The sequence below is a fragment of the Cryptotermes secundus genome, unplaced genomic scaffold, assembly GCF_002891405.2.
Source record: "Cryptotermes secundus unplaced genomic scaffold, Csec_1.0 scaffold378, whole genome shotgun sequence".
In the NCBI taxonomy this organism is placed as follows: domain Eukaryota; kingdom Metazoa; phylum Arthropoda; class Insecta; order Blattodea; family Kalotermitidae; genus Cryptotermes; species Cryptotermes secundus.
In genome coordinates this window covers 300,307-320,895 of record NW_019734966.1, presented here as the reverse complement: position 1 = coordinate 320,895, position 20,589 = coordinate 300,307, and the positions used below count along the sequence as shown (strand labels likewise).

The window sequence follows — 20,589 nt, the reverse complement described above, 5'->3', positions numbered from 1 at the left end:
AAATATCAAACAGTCATCTTTCAACTACATTTTACAAACAGAACGTTATCTACGTCTTCTCGAACCCATAGATAACATTTCTAAATACTGTGACGCAGACTCCTATTGCTAGGCAACGCCCGCAACACACACTCGACCAACAATACAAGAGCGGTGTTTTCTGTGGTGTGGTCCGACCCCGAGTATATATAACGAAATGGCAACAGTAACGGACAGTTAGGCGAAGCCAGACACAGAAAGTATAAGAGGCTTAAACTTGGCGGCGGTCAGGCATACTACCGTTCAAGTGACTAGGCTACTGTGGTAGCGAATACTAGTAGAAATAGGGCATAATCTGCTGTACCGAGCCTGGATTGACAGAGGCCTTGTATATATTGTACATAGGAATAGGAATTAAGTCTAGATTGTAAATATATGTAAATACTGACAATGGACTTACTAACACAGACTATGACTGAAAAATGACAGACCCGACCTCTCGTCAGAGAGGACGCCCCAAATGAACAGGACAGTAACTTTCATATAAAGAAAAAAAAATCTGGTCATGAGCCCCAGTCGGGGCTCGACACCAGGACAGACAGACTGACTGACCATCAGTCGCAGTGTGACTTTGACTTTGACTTGACCGAGAAGCACAACCCCGTGTGGAGGCGGGGTCAAATACCTCCACCATGACCCTGCGAGTCGTAGGAGACGACAAAAAGGGAAGTCTCAAATCTGAGACAGTAAAATGTGGTTGCAAGTCCCAAGGGACTCGGACCCGAGAAGGACTGCACTGACAAGGGCCAGCAGCATATACAAAGACAGACCCGTCCTCTCGTCAGAGAGGGCGCCCCACAGAAGCAAGACCGTAACTGTCAAACGGTAGTAATTAACATCTGGTCATGAGCCCCAGATGGGGCTCGACACCAAGACTCGCTGACTGACTGACTGACCGTCAGTCGCAATGTGACTTTGACTTTGACAGAATAATGAGTATCCAACGAGCGGTAAGGGATGAACCAAGAACGAAGGCTCCCCTGAGAATGGCAATGCAAGTGTATAGCCATTGAAGGTCTGAAGGTGTTAATGAAAGTGATTATAAATATGAGTGTAAACAAATAATTGTCCAATAAACTTTCGTCTAGTCCGAAACCCATTGTGCCTTGCCGTGGTACTTAGGAAACACATGACAGTATGTAGATGTAGAGGTACATTAAATGGGTGGGCTATAATTTTTGTAGTGTTTGTTTGTGTTGCTGTAAAATCATTTTTAATGTCCATTTTAGGACTCAATAATTTTTCTTTAGTAGAATTCACTTTTGGGTTACACTGGGAAGTCTGGTGTGCCGTGTGTTGCTCATCAATGCTGTAGAAAATTAAATGTTTATATGTCCATTTTTTGCAAGGTGTCAGGAAGAGTTGCAGAGAGATGTTATTTATCAGGGAATGAATGTGTCATTATAAGTTAATTCATTGTTATTCCACAAGTTCAGTAAAACCATTGTTCAGTTTCTGAATTTGTTCACACTTTTATTTATGTAAGTGTTTTGGTTTCAAACCAATGATGTGTGCCTCACAGATCGTTGGAGCTGCATACTGAATAAATTTTATGTTTACAGTATTTGACCATTTTTCACAGATTTTCTATTACACTGAAAGCTGTGGGCCTGATTCAAGTTTTGAATATGAAGAACCTGTCAGGATTAACAATGCAAACAACCCTAGATCAGCTGATGAATTTTCATTGCCTATTGAAGAAGATGGGGCTAAGCTCAGTAAATATGAATCCGAAAGGCAGAAAAACATTGAAGAACGTAAGAGACTTTTCCGGTAAGAGGAGTGAGGTGATTTCTTTGTTTTGAAGCATATTATGGAACAAGTAAATATTAGTAAAGATTTTTAATGTATGTTTGATTTATATATATTAATGTTGTCAGAGAGGTGGTACAATATGAGAGCTTAAATGAATGACAGCATTCATATCTCATTTTATAATTTATTTTTAAATGTTAGAGATTAAATATTCAAATGTCATCAAAGCTCTTGTATTAATACTTTTGTTTTTTTCTACTGTACCTTTCTAACATGGATCCGGGATACTGCACTCAGTATAGAGACTGGCTCCAGGCTGGATGAGGAGGGGTCATAGTTTGAGTCCTGGTAGGGTCAGGAATTTTGTCTTCTTCACATCATCCAGACTGCTCCTGGAGCCCACCCAGCCTCCTATCCCATGGGTACCGGCTCTTTCCCCAGGGGAAATTGGCTGGGGTGTGAATCTGACCACTCACCTCCAACTAGTGCTGAGGTCAAGAAAATGTGATTCTATACAACAGCTCTTCCATACACCTTCATGGCATAGTGCTTAATTAGTTAAGCACAGGGACTTTATTTTTTTTTTACTTTTACCTTCCTAACATAACATATACCAAGGAATTTGATTGTTATTCAATTCAAGGAATTTCAGCTTTTTCTACTTAATGTTGAAATAAATTATGAAATAGCAACTTACTGATTAATCAAAGGAAAATAATTTGTATTTAATAAAATAATGTTAAATAAGCAGTCAGTGCTCACTGTTGAATTAACTCCTTTTACTCCTTTTTGAGTGTGTTTTGTCACATCCTTTGAGGGTTGGGTCTGTGTGTTATTTGAATCCTCATTTTATTTGAATTATTGTGTTTGAGAAGCAACACATGTTTCACAATCACGCAGCATTGCACTAACCACATGATGTAGTCCTGACCTCTGTGTGTAGAAAGGGTGCTCTACTGTGTTATGCTTTACGTGTTGACCAAATACCTAACATGTAACTAGATTCTGAAAACTTCTTACTTGCTTAATAATTAAACTTGTGTCTACTTAAAACATAACAATTTTTTTGTTACATATGTGAGGCTTCAATTGAGTAATACAGTGTATGTTACTAGTACAGTGAAGTATGCTGTATCAGACTTTCACTATATATCTGCTACTGTACCTCATTCATGTAAATACATATACTTATTTAAATGCTGTAGCGAACTCAAAATTGGAGATGCAAAAGAAGAGCTGCTGGCAGTAGCAGTCAGGAAGAAGATGCCACAGAAGAAATCACCATGGAAGAAAAGTTACAAGTAAGTCATTCAACCAGCTGTTGTTAACCCTTTGACGTGGTCATTTAAATTCCGCGGCCGCGGCTCCTGCGGTAATATATTCAGCCGGCCATTTAAATTTTGCTCGAAAATTATTTATTCATCATTGTTCTNCAGTTGAGTGTGTCAATGTGGCCAGCTCAGGGCAATATGATATCATATACAACAGTAAACATCACGTCTCTTCTGTTTATATCTTCAAAGCAAAGAAAACACGCTTTCATAACAGTACAGCTAGAAACCGCTCGCCAGAACCACAGGAACTTTGCTGCAAGACAGGCATATGTAACGATGACTTGGCGCAGATAAAGTCGTGTCTTATTTATACTCTGTTCTACTGACAACAGGCCAGCGAAAAATCTAACAATCTACAGCAAAACCATCAATTATTATGGGCGTTATAACATAGGTGTGCAGCTGAACGAAACATACACGTCGAACCCCCCCAGACGATTTAAATCCCTGACGAAACATACACGACGAACCACGGCAACGGGTTAAATGACAGGAACAGCAGTGCTCACTCAGCCTTTTTATTTCAAGCCCCTTTATTGGTATGAATCCTCTAAATAATGGATGCATCCAGACTCAGTCCAACCAAAATAAATGCTTAAAAGTTATAACATAACAATAGGAGCAATTATAAATTAAGAAGTAAGATTTCATTATCTGTTTGTTGTAATTATTATAAATTAGAATTGTAGTGGTTTACTTTATTTTTTTTATAGTTTATTTAGCAATGCTTAGGGTAGCTCAAATTATGTATATACCATCAAATGATTAGTAATCAGTGAATTGGAGAAGTGTGGAAGGAAATGGTCATGGCCTAATTTAAAGTATTATTCTAGCAGTTGCTGGAGTTATTGAGGAAAATCACAAAAACTGAAGTCTTGTTAGCTGGCCTCAAGGCTGATATTTCAACCTGGTATCACCTGAGTATTGTCTAGTGCTAACCACTTGGCCACAGCATTCAAGAGAAGTTCCTCAGATAAATGTTAAGATATACTGTGTCTCCCTCCCCCCATTAACAACACACTGAATGTCTGAAATTACATGGAAATGTATAAGAACTTGAAGTGTTCTTTAAAGTTCTGTTGGCAGGCCATTCTACCATTTACTGTATTGAAAATATATGTAGGTCACCTGTTACAGAACTTAACACTTTGTGGACCAGCAATTTAAATATTTAAATCACCCTGCGGACCGGCATTTTTATACATACTACCCTAACTTGTGCACTGTTCACTTTAAAAATTAATATAAAATCTCCTAATTAATTTTATGAACTAAAATTTTTTGAGAACACTTACCAATGTTTCTAGAAGTGCTTGAGGGTGTGATATTTCTCGAAACATTCCCCTTTGTGAAGTGGTATTACACAAGACTTACAAATATAGGCAGTCCTACTCCTTTTCTTGTGAATTGCGCAAACACGGCATTGCCTAGAAGGCTAGAAATGTTCACTCTTCACAATTTTCGCGAAGGTATGTTTCCGCATATCACCCGAGAGGCGCCAAGGGGGTTCAAAATGAGGCCTGCATGCGGTGGGAGTAGATGGCCCCAGTCGTACTAAGACTGTGTCTGCCGCCAGTTCTGCTGCCACCGTGTGGTCTGTAGCCCAGGCTTTTGCCACATTCAGCAGAAATGCCTTGTATTTCAAAGTTGAATGAGGGTTTACGTTTTTGAAAACCAAAATGAATTGAAAATGGCACAATTTATAAGCCACAAGGCACCTTTCTTTGTCCACTTTACTGTTTTCCGAGGAAGAGAATAATAGGCCAAGTACTGATCGGCTCTATCAGCTCAACATATTATACTCGGAAATACAAACAGGCTTCTTTACCTGTCCATGTCTCCTTCGAACATCAACCATGCTCGAATTGTGAATTGTGGAAATCATATTCACAACACGAGTATCCCTCCAGGACTGAAGAAGAATATCCCCCTTCCTCCTGAATGTGGTTTCACCACGTTTCAGGGATTTACATTCCTCTTTCAGATCTGGAGGAAGGCCTCTGTTCACCCTAATTGTTCCACAAACACGTACTTTTCTCGAAAATAGGTGTTCTGCAGTTGCCACACTGTTATAATAATTGTCTTGATAGACATGGTAATTTTGATCAAGATAGGGTTCCAAAACGGAAAGAATAGTTTCTTGTAATTTCTTTCCTTCACCAGAATAAATTTCTAAATTTCCAATATAGCCTGAAGTACTTTCAGTAACTACATGAACAAGTAGGCCATACTTTGTAAGTTTCCCAGGATTATATTGTGACATGTTGAGCTATGGATGACGCCCCTCCCCCACCCCCGCCAGCCGTGATGCGCCGAGTGAAGCCGAAGTGAGCTGAAGTTAGCTGAGTCCTAGCATCCTGGTCGCTAGGCAACGCGAGTTAACAGCGATGACGTCACCAAGTGTACCGCGGGGTGCTAGGCAGCGCGGGTAACCAGGATTGCGAGAGACGACGGTAGTAACAGCGGTTACTACCGCTAGCGTTGCTAGCAACACAGCGCCAGGCAACAAGGGTGCTTATTACGTGGCCGTTTTCTGTATTGTCCGATCGAGGCTACATGAGGCGCAGCGAAGGCTATTCACAGTGAGTCCTGGAGCTACCTCCGAGCCAGTCCTCGAGCTACCTCCGAGTTAGTTCCGAGTTAGCCAGCAACTAGTCAGTTGTATTCTGGAATTTGGAGTGTACTATTTGTGATACTGCAGATAGCAGTAATTCTAAAACTGTAATTTGGGTGATTGTAAGTGCGAATGTGAAATAAAATTCGCTATATAAAATACGGCGTGACGTTATTTGTCGCGATATACGCCCGATACGCGACAATATGTTTGCATACAAAGCCTTCCCCTCCAAGGAATCACAGATTCGTCGAAAGACAGTTGTTGGTTCGGCTTGTAAACTGTCTGAAATTTCTGAACGAAAAAGTTCAATAAGGGCTGAATTTTGAAAGCCTGCTTGTTGATTGTGGTTGCAGTTCATTATCATTGAAATGCAAACACCACCAAATTTGCTTAAATCTCTTACGGCTCATTAGTTTGCTGAAAATTGGAATTTCTAAAAATGGATCTGTTGACCAAGACTCTTTCAGATTATCCCTCCTTGTATGGCCCACNGGCGTGACGTTATTTGTCGCGATATACGCCCGATACGCGACAATATGTTTGCATACAAAGCCTTCCCCTCCAAGGAATCACAGATTCGTCGAAAGACAGTTGTTGGTTCGGCTTGTAAACTGTCTGAAATTTCTGAACGAAAAAGTTCAATAAGGGCTGAATTTTGAAAGCCTGCTTGTTGATTGTGGTTGCAGTTCATTATCATTGAAATGCAAACACCACCAAATTTGCTTAAATCTCTTACGGCTCATTAGTTTGCTGAAAATTGGAATTTCTAAAAATGGATCTGTTGACCAAGACTCTTTCAGATTATCCCTCCTTGTATGGCCCACTAGAAAGATAATTGCAAAAAATTTTCTCATTTCTGCTGAAGTGACATCCACCCACTTCAACGCCTTATAACTTCTGTCATAATGTTCACGGTGTTGGAGATAGTATCTGTTAGTTTCCTGACATATCATGTCAAAGAAACTATCTCCAAAAAACAGTTCCGCTACTTCAGACACTTGCGTTGGGTCCGACGGAATTTGCTTCACCCCTGGATTTCCAGTAAACTGTCCCAAAGCAGGCGTTTTGTCTACTTTTCCCCATGTGGCTGTCCCTGCAATGTTGCTGTCCGCACATTCGTCGGAGCTACGGTCACTTTCACTTTCACTGTCTGTGGTCACAATTTTTTGTTCACCCCTGCCACACTCACTATCAGATTGTGAGTTGCTATCACTAGCAGACTCACAAGGGACGTCAGATAGCTCATCGGAGAAGAAGTCAGATACTTCTTGTTCTCCAAGAAATCGCTTGGGTGTGAACCGCTTTGGTCTTTGATCCATATTGAACTACTGACTGACAGCTTGCTACGTAAAGCTTGAAGAAATAAAGGCATTTATTTTCCTTTGCAAGGCCATAGAGTTACAGCGAGGTCTAGTAACTGATTGGTCAGCAGACATTCCAGAGCCTTATAACACAGCTGCAAGCAGCTACATGCTAGCTAGGTGGAGCCAGAGAGATGTATAGTGTGTTGCAACTTATCGTGGTTTAAAAACCTGTTAACACGCGAACGGTCTGCCATGTTTAAAAGCGAAAAACCTTTTAAAGGGTGCACGGTCTGCAAAGTGTTAATAGTGCATTGTTAGTGCTTGTTGATACTAAATATTATGTAAAGGATGACTGTCTCAGATTTTGAATTTCTCAAAGATGAGTCTTGTCTATCTTCAGGGTCAAAGAGTAAGCCAAGCAAGAAACAGGAAGAAGGAGGTGGCAGCTTCTGCTGATTTCTTGCTTGGCTCACTTGGGTGCAGATCCTGAAGATGACATGCTCTTCAGGGCCTCCTTTCTCCCCTTAAGGCCCTGTTTCAGCTTCGGTCAGGATTTTAATGGTTCCACATGTGAGCCTTTTAAAAATTACTTTTGCACAGTCCTCGTCTATAAGAAGGATAATCCTCTGGCCTTAATAGCTCAGGAAACCTGTCCAGTACTCTCCAGTGCTTGGTATGATGTTCATCATCCATCTCAGCAGCATATCACGATTCTTGGTAGCTTTATCCCTTGTCACAAGAGATGTGGAGAGGTTCCTGGCATTCACTGATTCCTGCCTGGCCCCTGATCCCAGTTTGTGACAGTCAGTGGCCTTGATGAACCATTTTCCAGATTGTTGGATGATACAGACATGCTTGAAGAACCTCGGCTGTGGTAGTTCCCCTGTAGGAGTCCCCTGAAATGCTCTTCAGTGATGAGATCATGTTCATCCTCTGTAAGCTTATCTTGTGGAGTGTTTTTCCTTGAGGATAACCGCTTTTACATTGGTCAAGGCCTTATAGGTTCCTGGCTCTTTAGAGTAGCATGACCTTGGAGGTTTTACTATTTCCATAGAGGTACTGCACTCAGTCCTTGGCCTGTTGAGAGGCCCTGGTTTGGGTTTCTCCTTGCTTGTTTGTGCTCTGGTTACACTATGTCTCTGATTCCTCCTTGGTCTACCCCAGCTCTCTTTAAGGCAGACATACTGGTCTTCAGTGTGTGAAACCTGTAAGCTCTGGAGACTGTATGCCTTAGGTCTTCTCCTTCAGCAGGTGTGCCAGAACCTCTGGCTCCCCAAGAGAGCATTCCTTGGTGTTATGGCAGGCATATGGCTCACATCTGGTTTATCTGGGCCCTGGCTGAATCCTCAACATTTGGTCCACTGATGGTGCCAGAGCTCCCAGCCCCTCCTGAAGAGTCTCATTCTTGTCTGGTTTTATTGTAAGAGCCTCTGCAGAAAGGAGTCCTTACTTATTTTTTAGTTTTTGCAGATTTTTTTTATTAGTTAATTTCTATAAAACAATTTTCCAAGTGAAATGTCCATTGAGGTGGGTCAGTCCATATCCTGACAGGAATATAAGGGATCTCTCATCTTACCTTTACTGTTTTTCTGTGCCATTTCTTTAATCATTTGTTATGTCTTCTTTTGTGCTCCCCTATGGGAGATTAGTCTGTGTCTTGATGAGGGGGACATAAAAGGGGCTCTCAATTTTTTTCTCTTGTCTTCTACCATTTATATAATGGTTTGTGTTTGATTTGGCATAAATTTCAGTGAAATTGCAGTGAACTGATCCAGCATTTATTGAACACTGTATTGGCTGGGTTCTGCACTCGTGTGATAGTGTCTGCAGCCCAGCACACCTGTTGTTGATTTCTTTCAGTACAGGTCCATTGCACCCAAGTTGAAGTCTGGCTGCCAGTGGCTATAGTAGTGGGGTATTTGGGTTGTCCATTCTTACATGATCCTCCTCAAAGACCGCACCCTTGTTGTGGAGAGGATGTTTGGGCTCCCCAGTGACCTGGAGGGCTGTTCTGGTGGGAGCTTAAGCTCCTGGTAAGACTACCCATACCAGCCAGGTCAAAGGGTAGGTACCAAAGTGTGGTTCCTGGTCCTCCAGATTGGGAGTTGGTCGTGGGGCTAACAATCCAACACTGGAAAGATATGTTATATTTTAGCGTCCTGTTACACTGATTCATGTCCATGGTTTATGCTATTACACACTATTTACACAGAACAGCATGACAACACCCCACCTCCTACCCCCACAACATCATAACACAACCAAAATGAAGACAGCACACACACACATATCCAGCAGTACAACGCATGCAGTAATAGGAGCAAAACACAACACAGAACATGGTGAGTATTAAATATTATAAAGCCACGTGTAACAGATAAAAGTCAGAAAGTTGTATTAATGAATAACAATTTCACGTTACAGATACACAAATATATGTAGGAAGAATGCTCACATAAAAGAGGATTGGCGTAATTCGCGTGTTTGAGTGTGACGTAGGATGAATCCTGAAAAGTTTTATTATTTAGAATTCATCGACATATATGACAAATACAGATTTTAGTCATTTTAGAATGAAGACATCATGGCATGCAGTACAATAGTTTAATGTGCATAAAGACACCTGAGGATGGCACATTAGTGCTGAAACATAGTGTGGAAGTGAAGAATAAGGTGAAAAAGTGTATACACTGTAAGATGGTTAGCATAAACCATGGACTGGAAAGATATACTGTTACAAAACCTCCAGGGTCTATGGAGGAGCCATGTTATTATCATGTGTGTATGGCTCTGTGACTAATAATAATGGATTTTGGGTTGGGTGATTGGATTTATTGACGCCTTCTTTACACTCTCTCTTAATCATGATCAGTTACAACAGCTCACAATCAGTGACTGGCTAAGACTTGCTCTATCTTGACTGTCTTCTCTTCTAGTTCTAGAGTTACTTTATGACTGACTTCTGACTTACAAATGAATCTGCTCTTATCTGAATGGCTGCTTATATAGTGTAGCAGTTTCCTAGGAAATGTTTGTTGAGTACTCCTATCTGTGGACACACCTGTTGATTCCACAACAATGAGCTGGTTTCCAAGAGTCTACAACTTTCATTTTTGTATCCCAGGAAAGTTTTGTTTAACAGCCAGCAATGGCTTAGTTCCAAGAACCATCTCTCTGTGGAAATGTGTTTGTCAACTTGTTTCCTAGAAATGGGTCTACATGTCACATTACTACTACTACTACTACTACTACTACTACTATTGCAGGCCTGTTCTTCCATCTCGTCCTAAGTCCTTGAGGCTTCAGCACAAAAGCCCATCTGGGGATCCACTGCCAGCAAGAAATGAACCTGTTGCTACTGCAAAGTCTGCAGTTGATGCTGTAATTTCAAGGAAACCATCAGGTAAGGTTATGGGAGCCAGCTGTTTCATTCTCTGCAATAACATTCAAAATCTGAGCATTGTAGGACAAACATACCTTAAATGCTCACTCTTACGTTTTTCATTTTAGGGCCTCTTCCCATGGAATCAGCAGTAGGAAACAAATGCGAACAAGAAATATTGAAGAAATTTATGGAATGCTGTAAAGCAGACTTTTCACCACAGATGAAATTGACTTGTGAACTAGCAGAGTAAGTACTGATTTATGTGTGCATACATGTGTACCATTTTTGGTATTACATGAGTTATTTCTAACCTTTCTTCCTGTGCATTAATATGATGCTCTGAAGTCTGTTCCAAGGTTCAGAAATTAAATTGGTTTCAATGTCTGTTTGGTTGTAACCCCCCACAGATGTAATATTTTAGCATAATGAAAGAAAAGAAAGAGCTCTGAGAGTATATTATTCAACCACCACATTACAAAAAAAAAAGAGAAATAGGTTTTGGAGGAACATATTTCCTCCATCTTCAGGGTCTGCAATTGCTGCCTACTTGTTGGCGTCTTGTTTTGTCTTAACCTTTGATCCTGTAGATGGAGGTGGTATGTTCCTCTGAAACACTGGGACTTTTCCAAACTACCTGGCATTACCACTAAGATAACTACTGTTCATAATCACCATGATGAGAACCTCCATTCCTAGAAGTCTTGTGATATTAAGTTATACATATTTATATAATATATGTTCATAATCCAGCAGTAAGCCGGTCACGGTAGCCAAGCAGTCTAAGGCATGCACTGTCTTCGCTCACTCGGAAGCCGGGATCGTGGGTTCGAATCCCACTCAGGGCATGGATGTTTGTATGCGTTTTTCCGTGTTTGTCTACAGGTAGAGGCCTTGCGACGAGCTGATCACTTGCCCAAGGAGTTCTACCGTATGTGTAAGATCTAGAAAACCGAAGTGAACGGAGTTCATGGAGGTAGGCCTAGACCCACTGGGGCTGTAGTGACAAAAAAAAAATCCAGCAGTAAAGTGCAGTTTAGCTGGTGGATGTACATGCTGAACTTGTGGGGACATAGTCATAACATGTCCTACTTGATTCTGTGCTTTATTGCTTGCAGTTGAATATGTGTCTATGATCATCACCACTTCCACTGCTGCCATCACAATTGTTGTCATTACCTTCCTCGGAGGAGCTTACTATTTAAGTAAAGATTCCAATTACATTGTATTGCTGTATAGAGCATACAATTTTCACACTGTTGCACTGTTTCTATTTGTTGATATTTTAAAAGCATTTCCTACATTCTTTGTGCAATTATCATGTATTCTGTCTTTGGTGGGTGGTAGGACTACTTGCAGGACACTGTCACATAAAAGGATACCTTTTCAGAATGGGATTGACATACAGTCCTATTTGTGAAAGGTGCCTAGAAAATGATGATCAGCCACACACATCCTATGTGAGTGTGAGGTCATAGCTTATTTAAGATTTTTTCACCTGGGTCACTATTTTTATGGAACCAGATGACTGTTACAGCACCCCTGTGAGAAATTCCTGCATGTTGTTTGAAGTGTAGGGCTCTTGAAGGATTAAAATAGAGAAGTATGTGCAATAGATCACTAAAGATCATGATGCAAGGGCCCACTACTTATGTATGTATGTATGTATGTATTCTGTATTCATAGCATAGTATTTCATAGTATTTCTATCTCCATTGTGTCACAAACTGAAAGCTAAGTAAATATTTTCACACTGCTGCCATGTTGTTTTACATTCCACAGTTAGTGATGTAATTAGAATTGTGTATTTTCAAAGATGTGTTTCTGTACATAAAATCAGGACCCAAAATTAAATAGTGCTAGTCTCTTTCAACCCTCTTAGATTTATATATCTGCCATGTTTTTACTGTTAGTGATTGTAGGAAATTAAAATCTCCAAGGTGTGGTTGGCCTTCAGTGGCATATTGTTCATACTGGATTTTATAAGAACCAGTCAGTTTGGTTCAGAAGTTCAAAATGATGTATACATAGACAAAGGATTTATAGACTAAATACAAAACTTTCATTGTACTCATCATGTGACTCTAAAACATATTAATACATTGACATGAGGTGTTAATGAAATCTGATGTTAGCCACACAAGAAAATTATGGTAAAACTATGTTAGTTCATAGTTTCATGTCACTTGTATGTACTGTGCAGCACTTGAAGTAAGTGTTGTTTAAGGAGACTTTGACAGAGGTGGAAGGCGTTCATGATCTACTGATTGTAAAAGTTACAAAGTGAAGGAGTTGTGTAATTACTGTGAGACATGTTGATTCGTTTCAGTGGTGAGATGCCTATTAGGACTTCCACATTTGTGCCTTTTGTTGTCATTTCTCTTTTCTGTTTTCTCTTTTGCTGCCACTTGCATAATCATGTATGATGAAAACTGATTGCGGTATACACTTTATAGACTGTTAATATCTTACAATTAATATGTTGTTGGACATATCCATCGTCTTGTCTGTTCTTAAAATACCGTCCTGTTTCTTTTTTAAAAAAAACAACGTTTGGGGGACTGGATTCTGTCCCCATCTTCAGGTAAAACGTACTCAGTTGGGTCCAATAGACAGAGCTAATCCCTATCTCAGGACAACTATGCCAGTTTCAGAAAGGGTTCATAGTCCAACCACAACACAAACCATCTGTGAGAGCTAAGAAATAGTGAAGCTATCACATATGAGGCCTTGCACCAGAGAAATATCTTGAATGAAATCATACCTGGAGAGAAGCAATACTCCTTGTGGTACCAACACATGAAACAAATAGTTACCCCTACCAACTACACTTGACGGTGCTGTAGTCTCTTGACTTCTGCTGTGATAACGGGAGTCCAGATGGGAGCGATATCCGCACTGGGTTGACTGATCGTGTGGTCCAGCAGAGATATGTGGGCTGTTAATAACTTATTGTAACTATTTTGGTTTGTAGTTAAATGTACTGTAAGCTTGCTGTTCCTCCATTTATTTTCAGAAGTTCCAAATTTTGAAGCTTGTCCCTGTACCCTCCCCACCAAATGGATCTGTTCCAGAATCTTTTTCATATGAAATCCAAATTAACATTTGTTTCTATGCAGACTGTACTTAAAACTAACTCAATGGAGCAGAGTTGTTCTTGAAAAGCTGATAGTCACTAAGCAAATCAATATTTCTTGAAGATCCATCTATATATTTTCTTTCCACATGCCTAGGCCTGCCATGGTTTATTCTCTTTAGGTGTTCTGATTTGGATTTTGTGTGCTTTTGTTGTTATTGTGTATTACACGGCCAGTTCTTGCATGAAGTGTACCATGTTTGGGATGTGACACCGCATGGTCTAGACCAGTATTTCAGGGATACTCAGGTTCGCCGAGTGGTGAGGAATTCGATGTATGGGGTTGGGATTAGGTGGAAAGACAATAGCAAGCAATTGGATTTAACAGTGCTGTATTGTTAGAATAAGAGATGCTTGATGAAGTACATAGAAGTAGGTGGGCACTTTAAATATTCCCTACAAGGGGTGAGGCCGCAGTCCTGCTCATCTAACCCTTGTGACAACTGGAATCTGACTCTCTGTGTCTTGCCTTCACCTACAAGCTGCAGTCTGCCCTTGTACCCCAGTCAGTCTGAGTTCTGTCCTTCACACATGTGTGGAAGGAGAGGAGACCACACACATATTTGTTTAGTCTACGCATTGGGTGCGAGCCAGTCCACGGCTTGGAAAGAATATTTAAGATACCCAAGAAATACAAAATACAGTACACAATTATAAAAATACTCACACTTCCATGTATGCAACACCTCCCCTCCTCAGGGGAGACCAATTTAGACCTTAATTGGTCTCAGAAACAGACTTGGCAGTACGGAGTAGGAGGGACCTGCTTAACTCCAGTTCTGCATTGGGTGCATTTATTTCTTGTAATGGCACATCTTCTTGTGCCACAGCTAAGCTCTCATTGCTTGTATGGATTTTAATATTCACTGTGTTACCTGATTTGTGTGCGTCTGTTATGGCCTTTATGCAATTTACCTTTCCTTTCAAACAGTTATACATTTTGTATATTGCATACATTCCAATTAAACAGAAGCAAACATACACCAATACAGAATAAGAATCATGGGAAGTTGTGTGTAGCCTTTTCCACTCTTGTTCCACGATGATGCGCTCGACTTCAGAAATCTTATTGCCATATTTAAATCATCCAAATGTGATACAATGTGTTTAGAATTTGTATTCAAATGTATGGAACTAAGATTGATCTTCATGCCTAATTCCTTGCAACACTCGTACCCCAGATTCACTCTGGACATTAAGTCCCTCGCTTGCATCGAACTGTTTACAGTGATAACAGAATGTGTTTGGAGCAGAGCCGATTTTCTGTAACCTCTACAATTAGTATTAATTCTAATACCCATCCCAGTTAGTGCAACCTTGGCTGGGGTCCTGTCAGTACAGAGAATTGTAATGCTCTCACTTGTTGCGATGAAATAAATCCATTCATTGTTTTTCAGTTGTGTCCATACTGAATCAGAAAGTTCTACTGTGCGCTTCTCACAACTTAGGGGAATACTTTCACTAGACTGCAATAGCTTAACCACACAGTTCTCATGTACTTGTGAAGATTGGAGTGGTTGAGCATGCTTACACACGTATACTCTTATATTTAGCTCTATACATGTATCTAACCAATACTTGTCTGTCATGAAATAATATTCTTTTTCTTTATCAATCCATAAAAACGAGTTTCTAGTATCTACGTACAAAAACTTTGTTTGATCCAAGGGTACGTGGATCACGTACACTAAGACTCCATTACTTACATATACTTGTAAATTACACACTCTTAATGTTAAATAAACTAAGTCCTTGCTCAGTGGGAAAGGGTACATTACATCTCTTGCAAGTGCAGATACACTTTGCATTAATGCTTCCATCAGCGAGTATGGCGAGATTATCTGAGGTTGCAACACCCCTCTTTGTGCATTTCCTGCACTGTCAATTAGTAAATCTAGTTCGTGTTGCAACATTTGCATAGCGTTACTGACCCTAAAAATGTGGCCTTTTATTTGGACCTTTGCACTGAAGGTGTCAGTTATCTCCTGTGTTCCTGATTTCAGAGCACCCACATAATCAGTGATGTTACATACTCCCTCCTGAAGTAATCGTTCATTATATTCTATGTAGGTCGTACCAAAAGTCAAGAGCAACTTTTTTTTTGCATGCAACCTGGGAACAGCAGACGAAAGAGTATGGTGGTAGGTGGAAGCAGCTGTTGTGTTAACCTTGAGTGTCTTGTGATGTCAATAGCTTGCATCACATGACCAATATCACTCCTAACAAAATGACCGACAACGATATGGCGTTTCGCCAGCATGCTGTCATTGAATTTTATGTGAAAGAGGAAATCCCTGCTGCAGAAATTCACCAGAGACTTCAGCATGCTTATGGAAGTGTGCATGGGTGCGAGCAGTGTTCAAAGATGGGTGAAACATTTTAAAGATGGGAACACCAGCATCGAAGATGAGCCTCAGAGCAGTCGTCCTCGTACAGCCTCAACTGAATGCAACAAGGAAAGAGTGGATGAGATCATTCAAGCTGACAGGTGTGTGACTGTGGACACAATAGCCCAAAAACTTGGAATAGGGCACAGTGCAGTACAGGAGATAATTGAAAGCTTGGGCTATAGGAAAATTTGTGCTCGTTGGGAATTTTCAAACTCCCAGAACGCTGGGAGAAATGTGTACAAAGAAGTGGCGATTATGTGGAAAAATAAAGAAAGATCTGTAGATTGAGGTGGTGTATTTGGTTTGTCAATAATAAAGCATGTTACTTTACAAAAAATTGTTGCTCATGACTTTCAGTATGACCCTCGTATATCTGTTAGGATGTTATTAATTGCCCCTAGGGTGGACTTTACCACATACAGTTGCTGCTTCATTAACGTGGTTGTATCTTCTGCATTTTGCTCGAATAACATTATCTGCTCATTATAATATCTTGCATCAGCTTCATCCATCATTCCAAACAATATTTTACCTAACTCCCACATAAAATTCAGCACTCCTCTCCTTTTCCGCTTTCCCTTGTCAGTAACTGCTTGATTCCCCATTATTTGTTTCAACAACTCCATTTCTGTCAACTGATATAATTTTCCCTAGCATCATTATTGTAATTAATGCAACCTGCCCAATTCCTAACGAATTTGGTGTGGCACAGAACATCTGTATGGTGCAGGTACCATCGCAGAGCAAGACCTTCATTATAAATTTTGTCCAGATTTACAAATACAATGGTTTTCCATTCCACATTGTACAGGTTCGCTACGCCCGTACTTCCATAGTAAACACCAGGTGACTCATCATACCTCTCCAAGGAATACCCTAATTCTTTTTCTGCTGTAACACTCTGAAATACTGAAACAGAGCAAGATTTTCACAGCTGCCACGGGTTGCATCCCCATCTGAAATTGAGAACAAAGAAAAGCACTGTATCTCTTTTCCCTTTAGTTGCCTATAACAACAGAATTGGGTCCTACATGCTACTTCCCTCTTGATCCACTTCCCGAATCCGCTCTAACTTACGTACATATCTCTCAGATTATACTGAGCTATCCTACTAATAGTTCCTTGCTATACACATTATTTGCTTAGAAAAAAGGTTTCAATCTGTTGACATGCACTTGCTGTGTTTAGCACCCCTTCTTGATAGTAGCATTTACCCTGTTTATGGATAACACTTAATAGGCTCCGATGTACTGAGGACTAAGTTTCTTCGATCTACCCCTGCGGACTGTTTCTTCATACAGCAACACGTGCTGACCTACCTCTAATTTAAATGGTTCTGTCCCCTTGTCATACTGTTCCTTGCTCTTTTCCTTGTGTAAGATTATTTTCTGTCGTGCCACTTCGTGTGCAATATGTAGTCTCCCCTTTTAGCTCCCTGAGGTAGTCCTCGTAATCGTACTGTATGCTGGGACTATCTCTTAGTGCGCATGGCACTTCTGACTTGAATCCATATACCAGTTCGAATGGTGTGAGTTCGGTAGCAGTATGTGTAGTTGTGTTGTACACGTAAACTGCATACGGCACAAATTCATCCCAGTTACGCTGATCTTTGCTTACATAGTGGCGGAGGTACTCCGCCAGAACTCTATGACTTCTCTCTAAACTACCATTGGACTCCAGGTGAAATGCTGTGGTCTGCAACTTTCTGATCCTTAGTAACTTGCAAACGTTCTTGAACAAACTACTCAGAAAGTTTGACCCTTGGTCAGTCAGAATTTTGGCAGGTGCCCCAAATTTCAAAACAATATTCAATACGAGCGCCCTAGTGACAGTTTCTGCATCTTGCTGCGGAAGCGGTGTCACTACTATGAATTTACTAAGTTCATCTTGGAATGTTAGTATGTATTTATTTCCTTATTCACTCTCTACCAACGGCCCTACGATATCCAAGGAACATTTCTCAAAGGGATGACTTGCTGTTGTAGTTATTTCCATAGGAGTTTTCTTTTTCACCCTGAGTGCTTCATTCAGCTGACACTTAGTACACTTTCTCACATACTCCTCTATTTCTTCCTTTGTATTCGGCCAATATTAATGCTGTCTAATCGCCTGATATCTCTTATTCATACCACAATGACCCCCGAGAATTGAATCGCGGTTTTCATGCAATATTTTGCCCTTCATCTCCTCATCTATTTCCTCCGAGTCACTCACCTCCCTGTTAAGAGCACCTATTCTAGATAAAGCATCTGTGATTGAATTTTGTGATCCAGGTTTATATACTACTTCACAGTCGTATTCCTCGAGTTGCAGTCACCACATAAGCAATCTCGAACCCGGGTCTTTCACGCTCATGATCCAGGTTAGGGGTTTGTGATCACTTAGAACCTTGAACTACCTACCATACAAATATGGCCTGAAATACTTAATTCCCTAGACAATGGCTGCTAATTCTTTCTCCACCATACTGTAGTTCTTCTCGGCTTTGTTGAAGCTGCGACTTGCATATGCAGTTGGTCTGTCTTTACCTATCTCTCCCTGAGACAGAATCCCCCCTGCACCTTTGTTTCATGCATCAGTGGTCAAGATAAATTCCCTGGAGAAATCAGGGTACTGCAAGATTGGTTGTGACATTAGCTTCTGCTGTAAGCTTTGAAATGCATTTTCCTGCTCTTCCTCCCATTCATACTTAGCGTCCTTCTTCAAGAGTCTGTGCAGTGTAGCTGCTATTTTGCTAAACTGAGGGACAAACCTCCTATAGTAGCCTGCTAGCCCAAGAAAACCTTTCAATTGTTTAGCTGTTTTCAGAGTAGGGAAATTTTCAATCGACTCTGTCTTCTTGGGGTCGGATCAAACCCTGTCCTCTGAGATTACTTGACCGAGGTAACTGACCTCCTTTCTTAAAAATTCGCATTTGTCCCGCTGGAGCTTCAGACTATAATTCCTCAGCCTCCCAAACATGGTACGCAAACGTTCTCTGCTAAGCTATTTACATATAATATGATATCATGCAGGAAGACAAAACATTTTGTGCCTGTGAGGCCACTTAAAGACGGTGTTCATGAGTCTCATGAACGTAGCAGGTGCTGTCCAGAAGCCAAAAGGCATTTTCCAGTACGCCCAGTGCTCCTGCTTCGTACTGAACATCGTCTTCTCTATATCACTCGAGTCCATATCTATATGGTGGTAACCCATGGATAAATCTAGACAGGAAAAGTATTTAGCCTGTCCTAGTTAGTCTAGAATCTCAGTGATACCCGGCATAGGATAAGCATCTCCTACTGTCTTCTCGTTTAGCTTTCAGTCATCTACTACAAGCTGGAACTTTTGCTGGCCACTAGCATCCGCCTTTTTGGCTACCACCAAAATTGGACTGTTCCATGGCGATTACTTTCTTGAATGACTCCTTCCTTCAATAATTTCTCTACCTGTTTCTCCACTTCCACTTTATGGGTTTCAGGAAGTTTATAGGGTCTCATGTTTATTGGATCGGTCCCTGGCTCGACACATATGGAATGTCGCATTGCCTGCATGCTACTTAAAATGTCTCCCAACAAATAGAACACGTCTTGATAATCTTGACACATCCCTATCAATAATCTCTCTTCTTCATCATTCAGATGCTCTAATCTCAGCTCTTCCAAGATTCTGTTTTCCCTATCCTTTTGCTTTTCTTCAGTTGCTCCCGAGGGATTCTGTACTGGTTCGGCTTCATTTAGTTCCACTAACGGCTCTTGAATTTCTGCCTCCTCGTTGTTTGTATTTAAAATGCTAGTTATCACATAACCGTCTATCACTTTGGTTAATGACCCTGCCATAAAAATTCCTTCTTGAATTCCACATTTCTCTAGGATCCCCACTAATGGCGACCCTTCCTTCACTGGTAGCTTGACAACACATTCCAATCTCCGTGGTAGGATTATGTTCCTGGTTTCGCACGTCTTTTCTGTCTTCGCGATTTCTGTTTGGTTAGCATTCACCATCTCGAGCATCTCCCCATTTAGCTTAACACATTGAGTGTCATAACATATTTGTGCTTTTGCATTTCAGAAGAAATCCCTTCCTAATATCCCGTCACAAGGAATATCTATCTGCCTATTTGCTAACTGAAACTCGTGCATAATTGAACTATTCTCGAGGTTAATCTGAGCCTCTATCGCTCCATGTGTTTCTATCAGGGAACCGCTTACACTTTTTCACCCTTACTTTTCTTTCTGGATCATATTCTGTCGAACCTATCAGTTTCTCTCCCTTCAGGACACTAATGTCGGCTCCAGAGTCTATGAGCAGCAACAACTCACCTGTCTTGCTAATGTTCACTCTTAGCTTGAGGAATTGGCAATCATTCCTCCCTATGCAGCATACTGAGTAGACTGGACTGTTGGTCGGCTGCCATTTCCCTGATGGTCCTGATTCCTTTCCCGAACTGTTACTCCCTGATTTCCCTTTATTACTGGTCTATCTGCCTTTTTCCTAGGCTTTGTACATTCCCGAGCTATGTGACCCTTTTCCAAACAGTTGTAACATACAATATCCCGACTGGGCCCTCGACTTTTGTGCCTTGCAGAAAAATGATTCACCCTTGTGTCCTTCCTGCCCTTAAGAAAGCACCTGCTTGTCACATGATTGTTC

The 20,589-nt window shown here is 40.8% G+C and overlaps 1 protein-coding gene across 1 annotated transcript in view; it reads left to right on the top strand.

Moving 5' to 3' along the window:
* LOC111869058 (WD repeat-containing protein 76) overlaps positions 1–20,589 on the top strand; it is a 60,946-nt gene that overhangs the window by 3,467 nt on the left and 36,890 nt on the right. The window contains exons 2-5 of the mRNA XM_023860255.2: positions 1,622–1,812; positions 3,000–3,095; positions 10,316–10,452; positions 10,560–10,680. Coding sequence (XP_023716023.1) covers positions 1,622–1,812; positions 3,000–3,095; positions 10,316–10,452; positions 10,560–10,680 — 545 coding nt within the window. The remainder of the gene's footprint in view (positions 1–1,621; positions 1,813–2,999; positions 3,096–10,315; positions 10,453–10,559; positions 10,681–20,589) is intronic.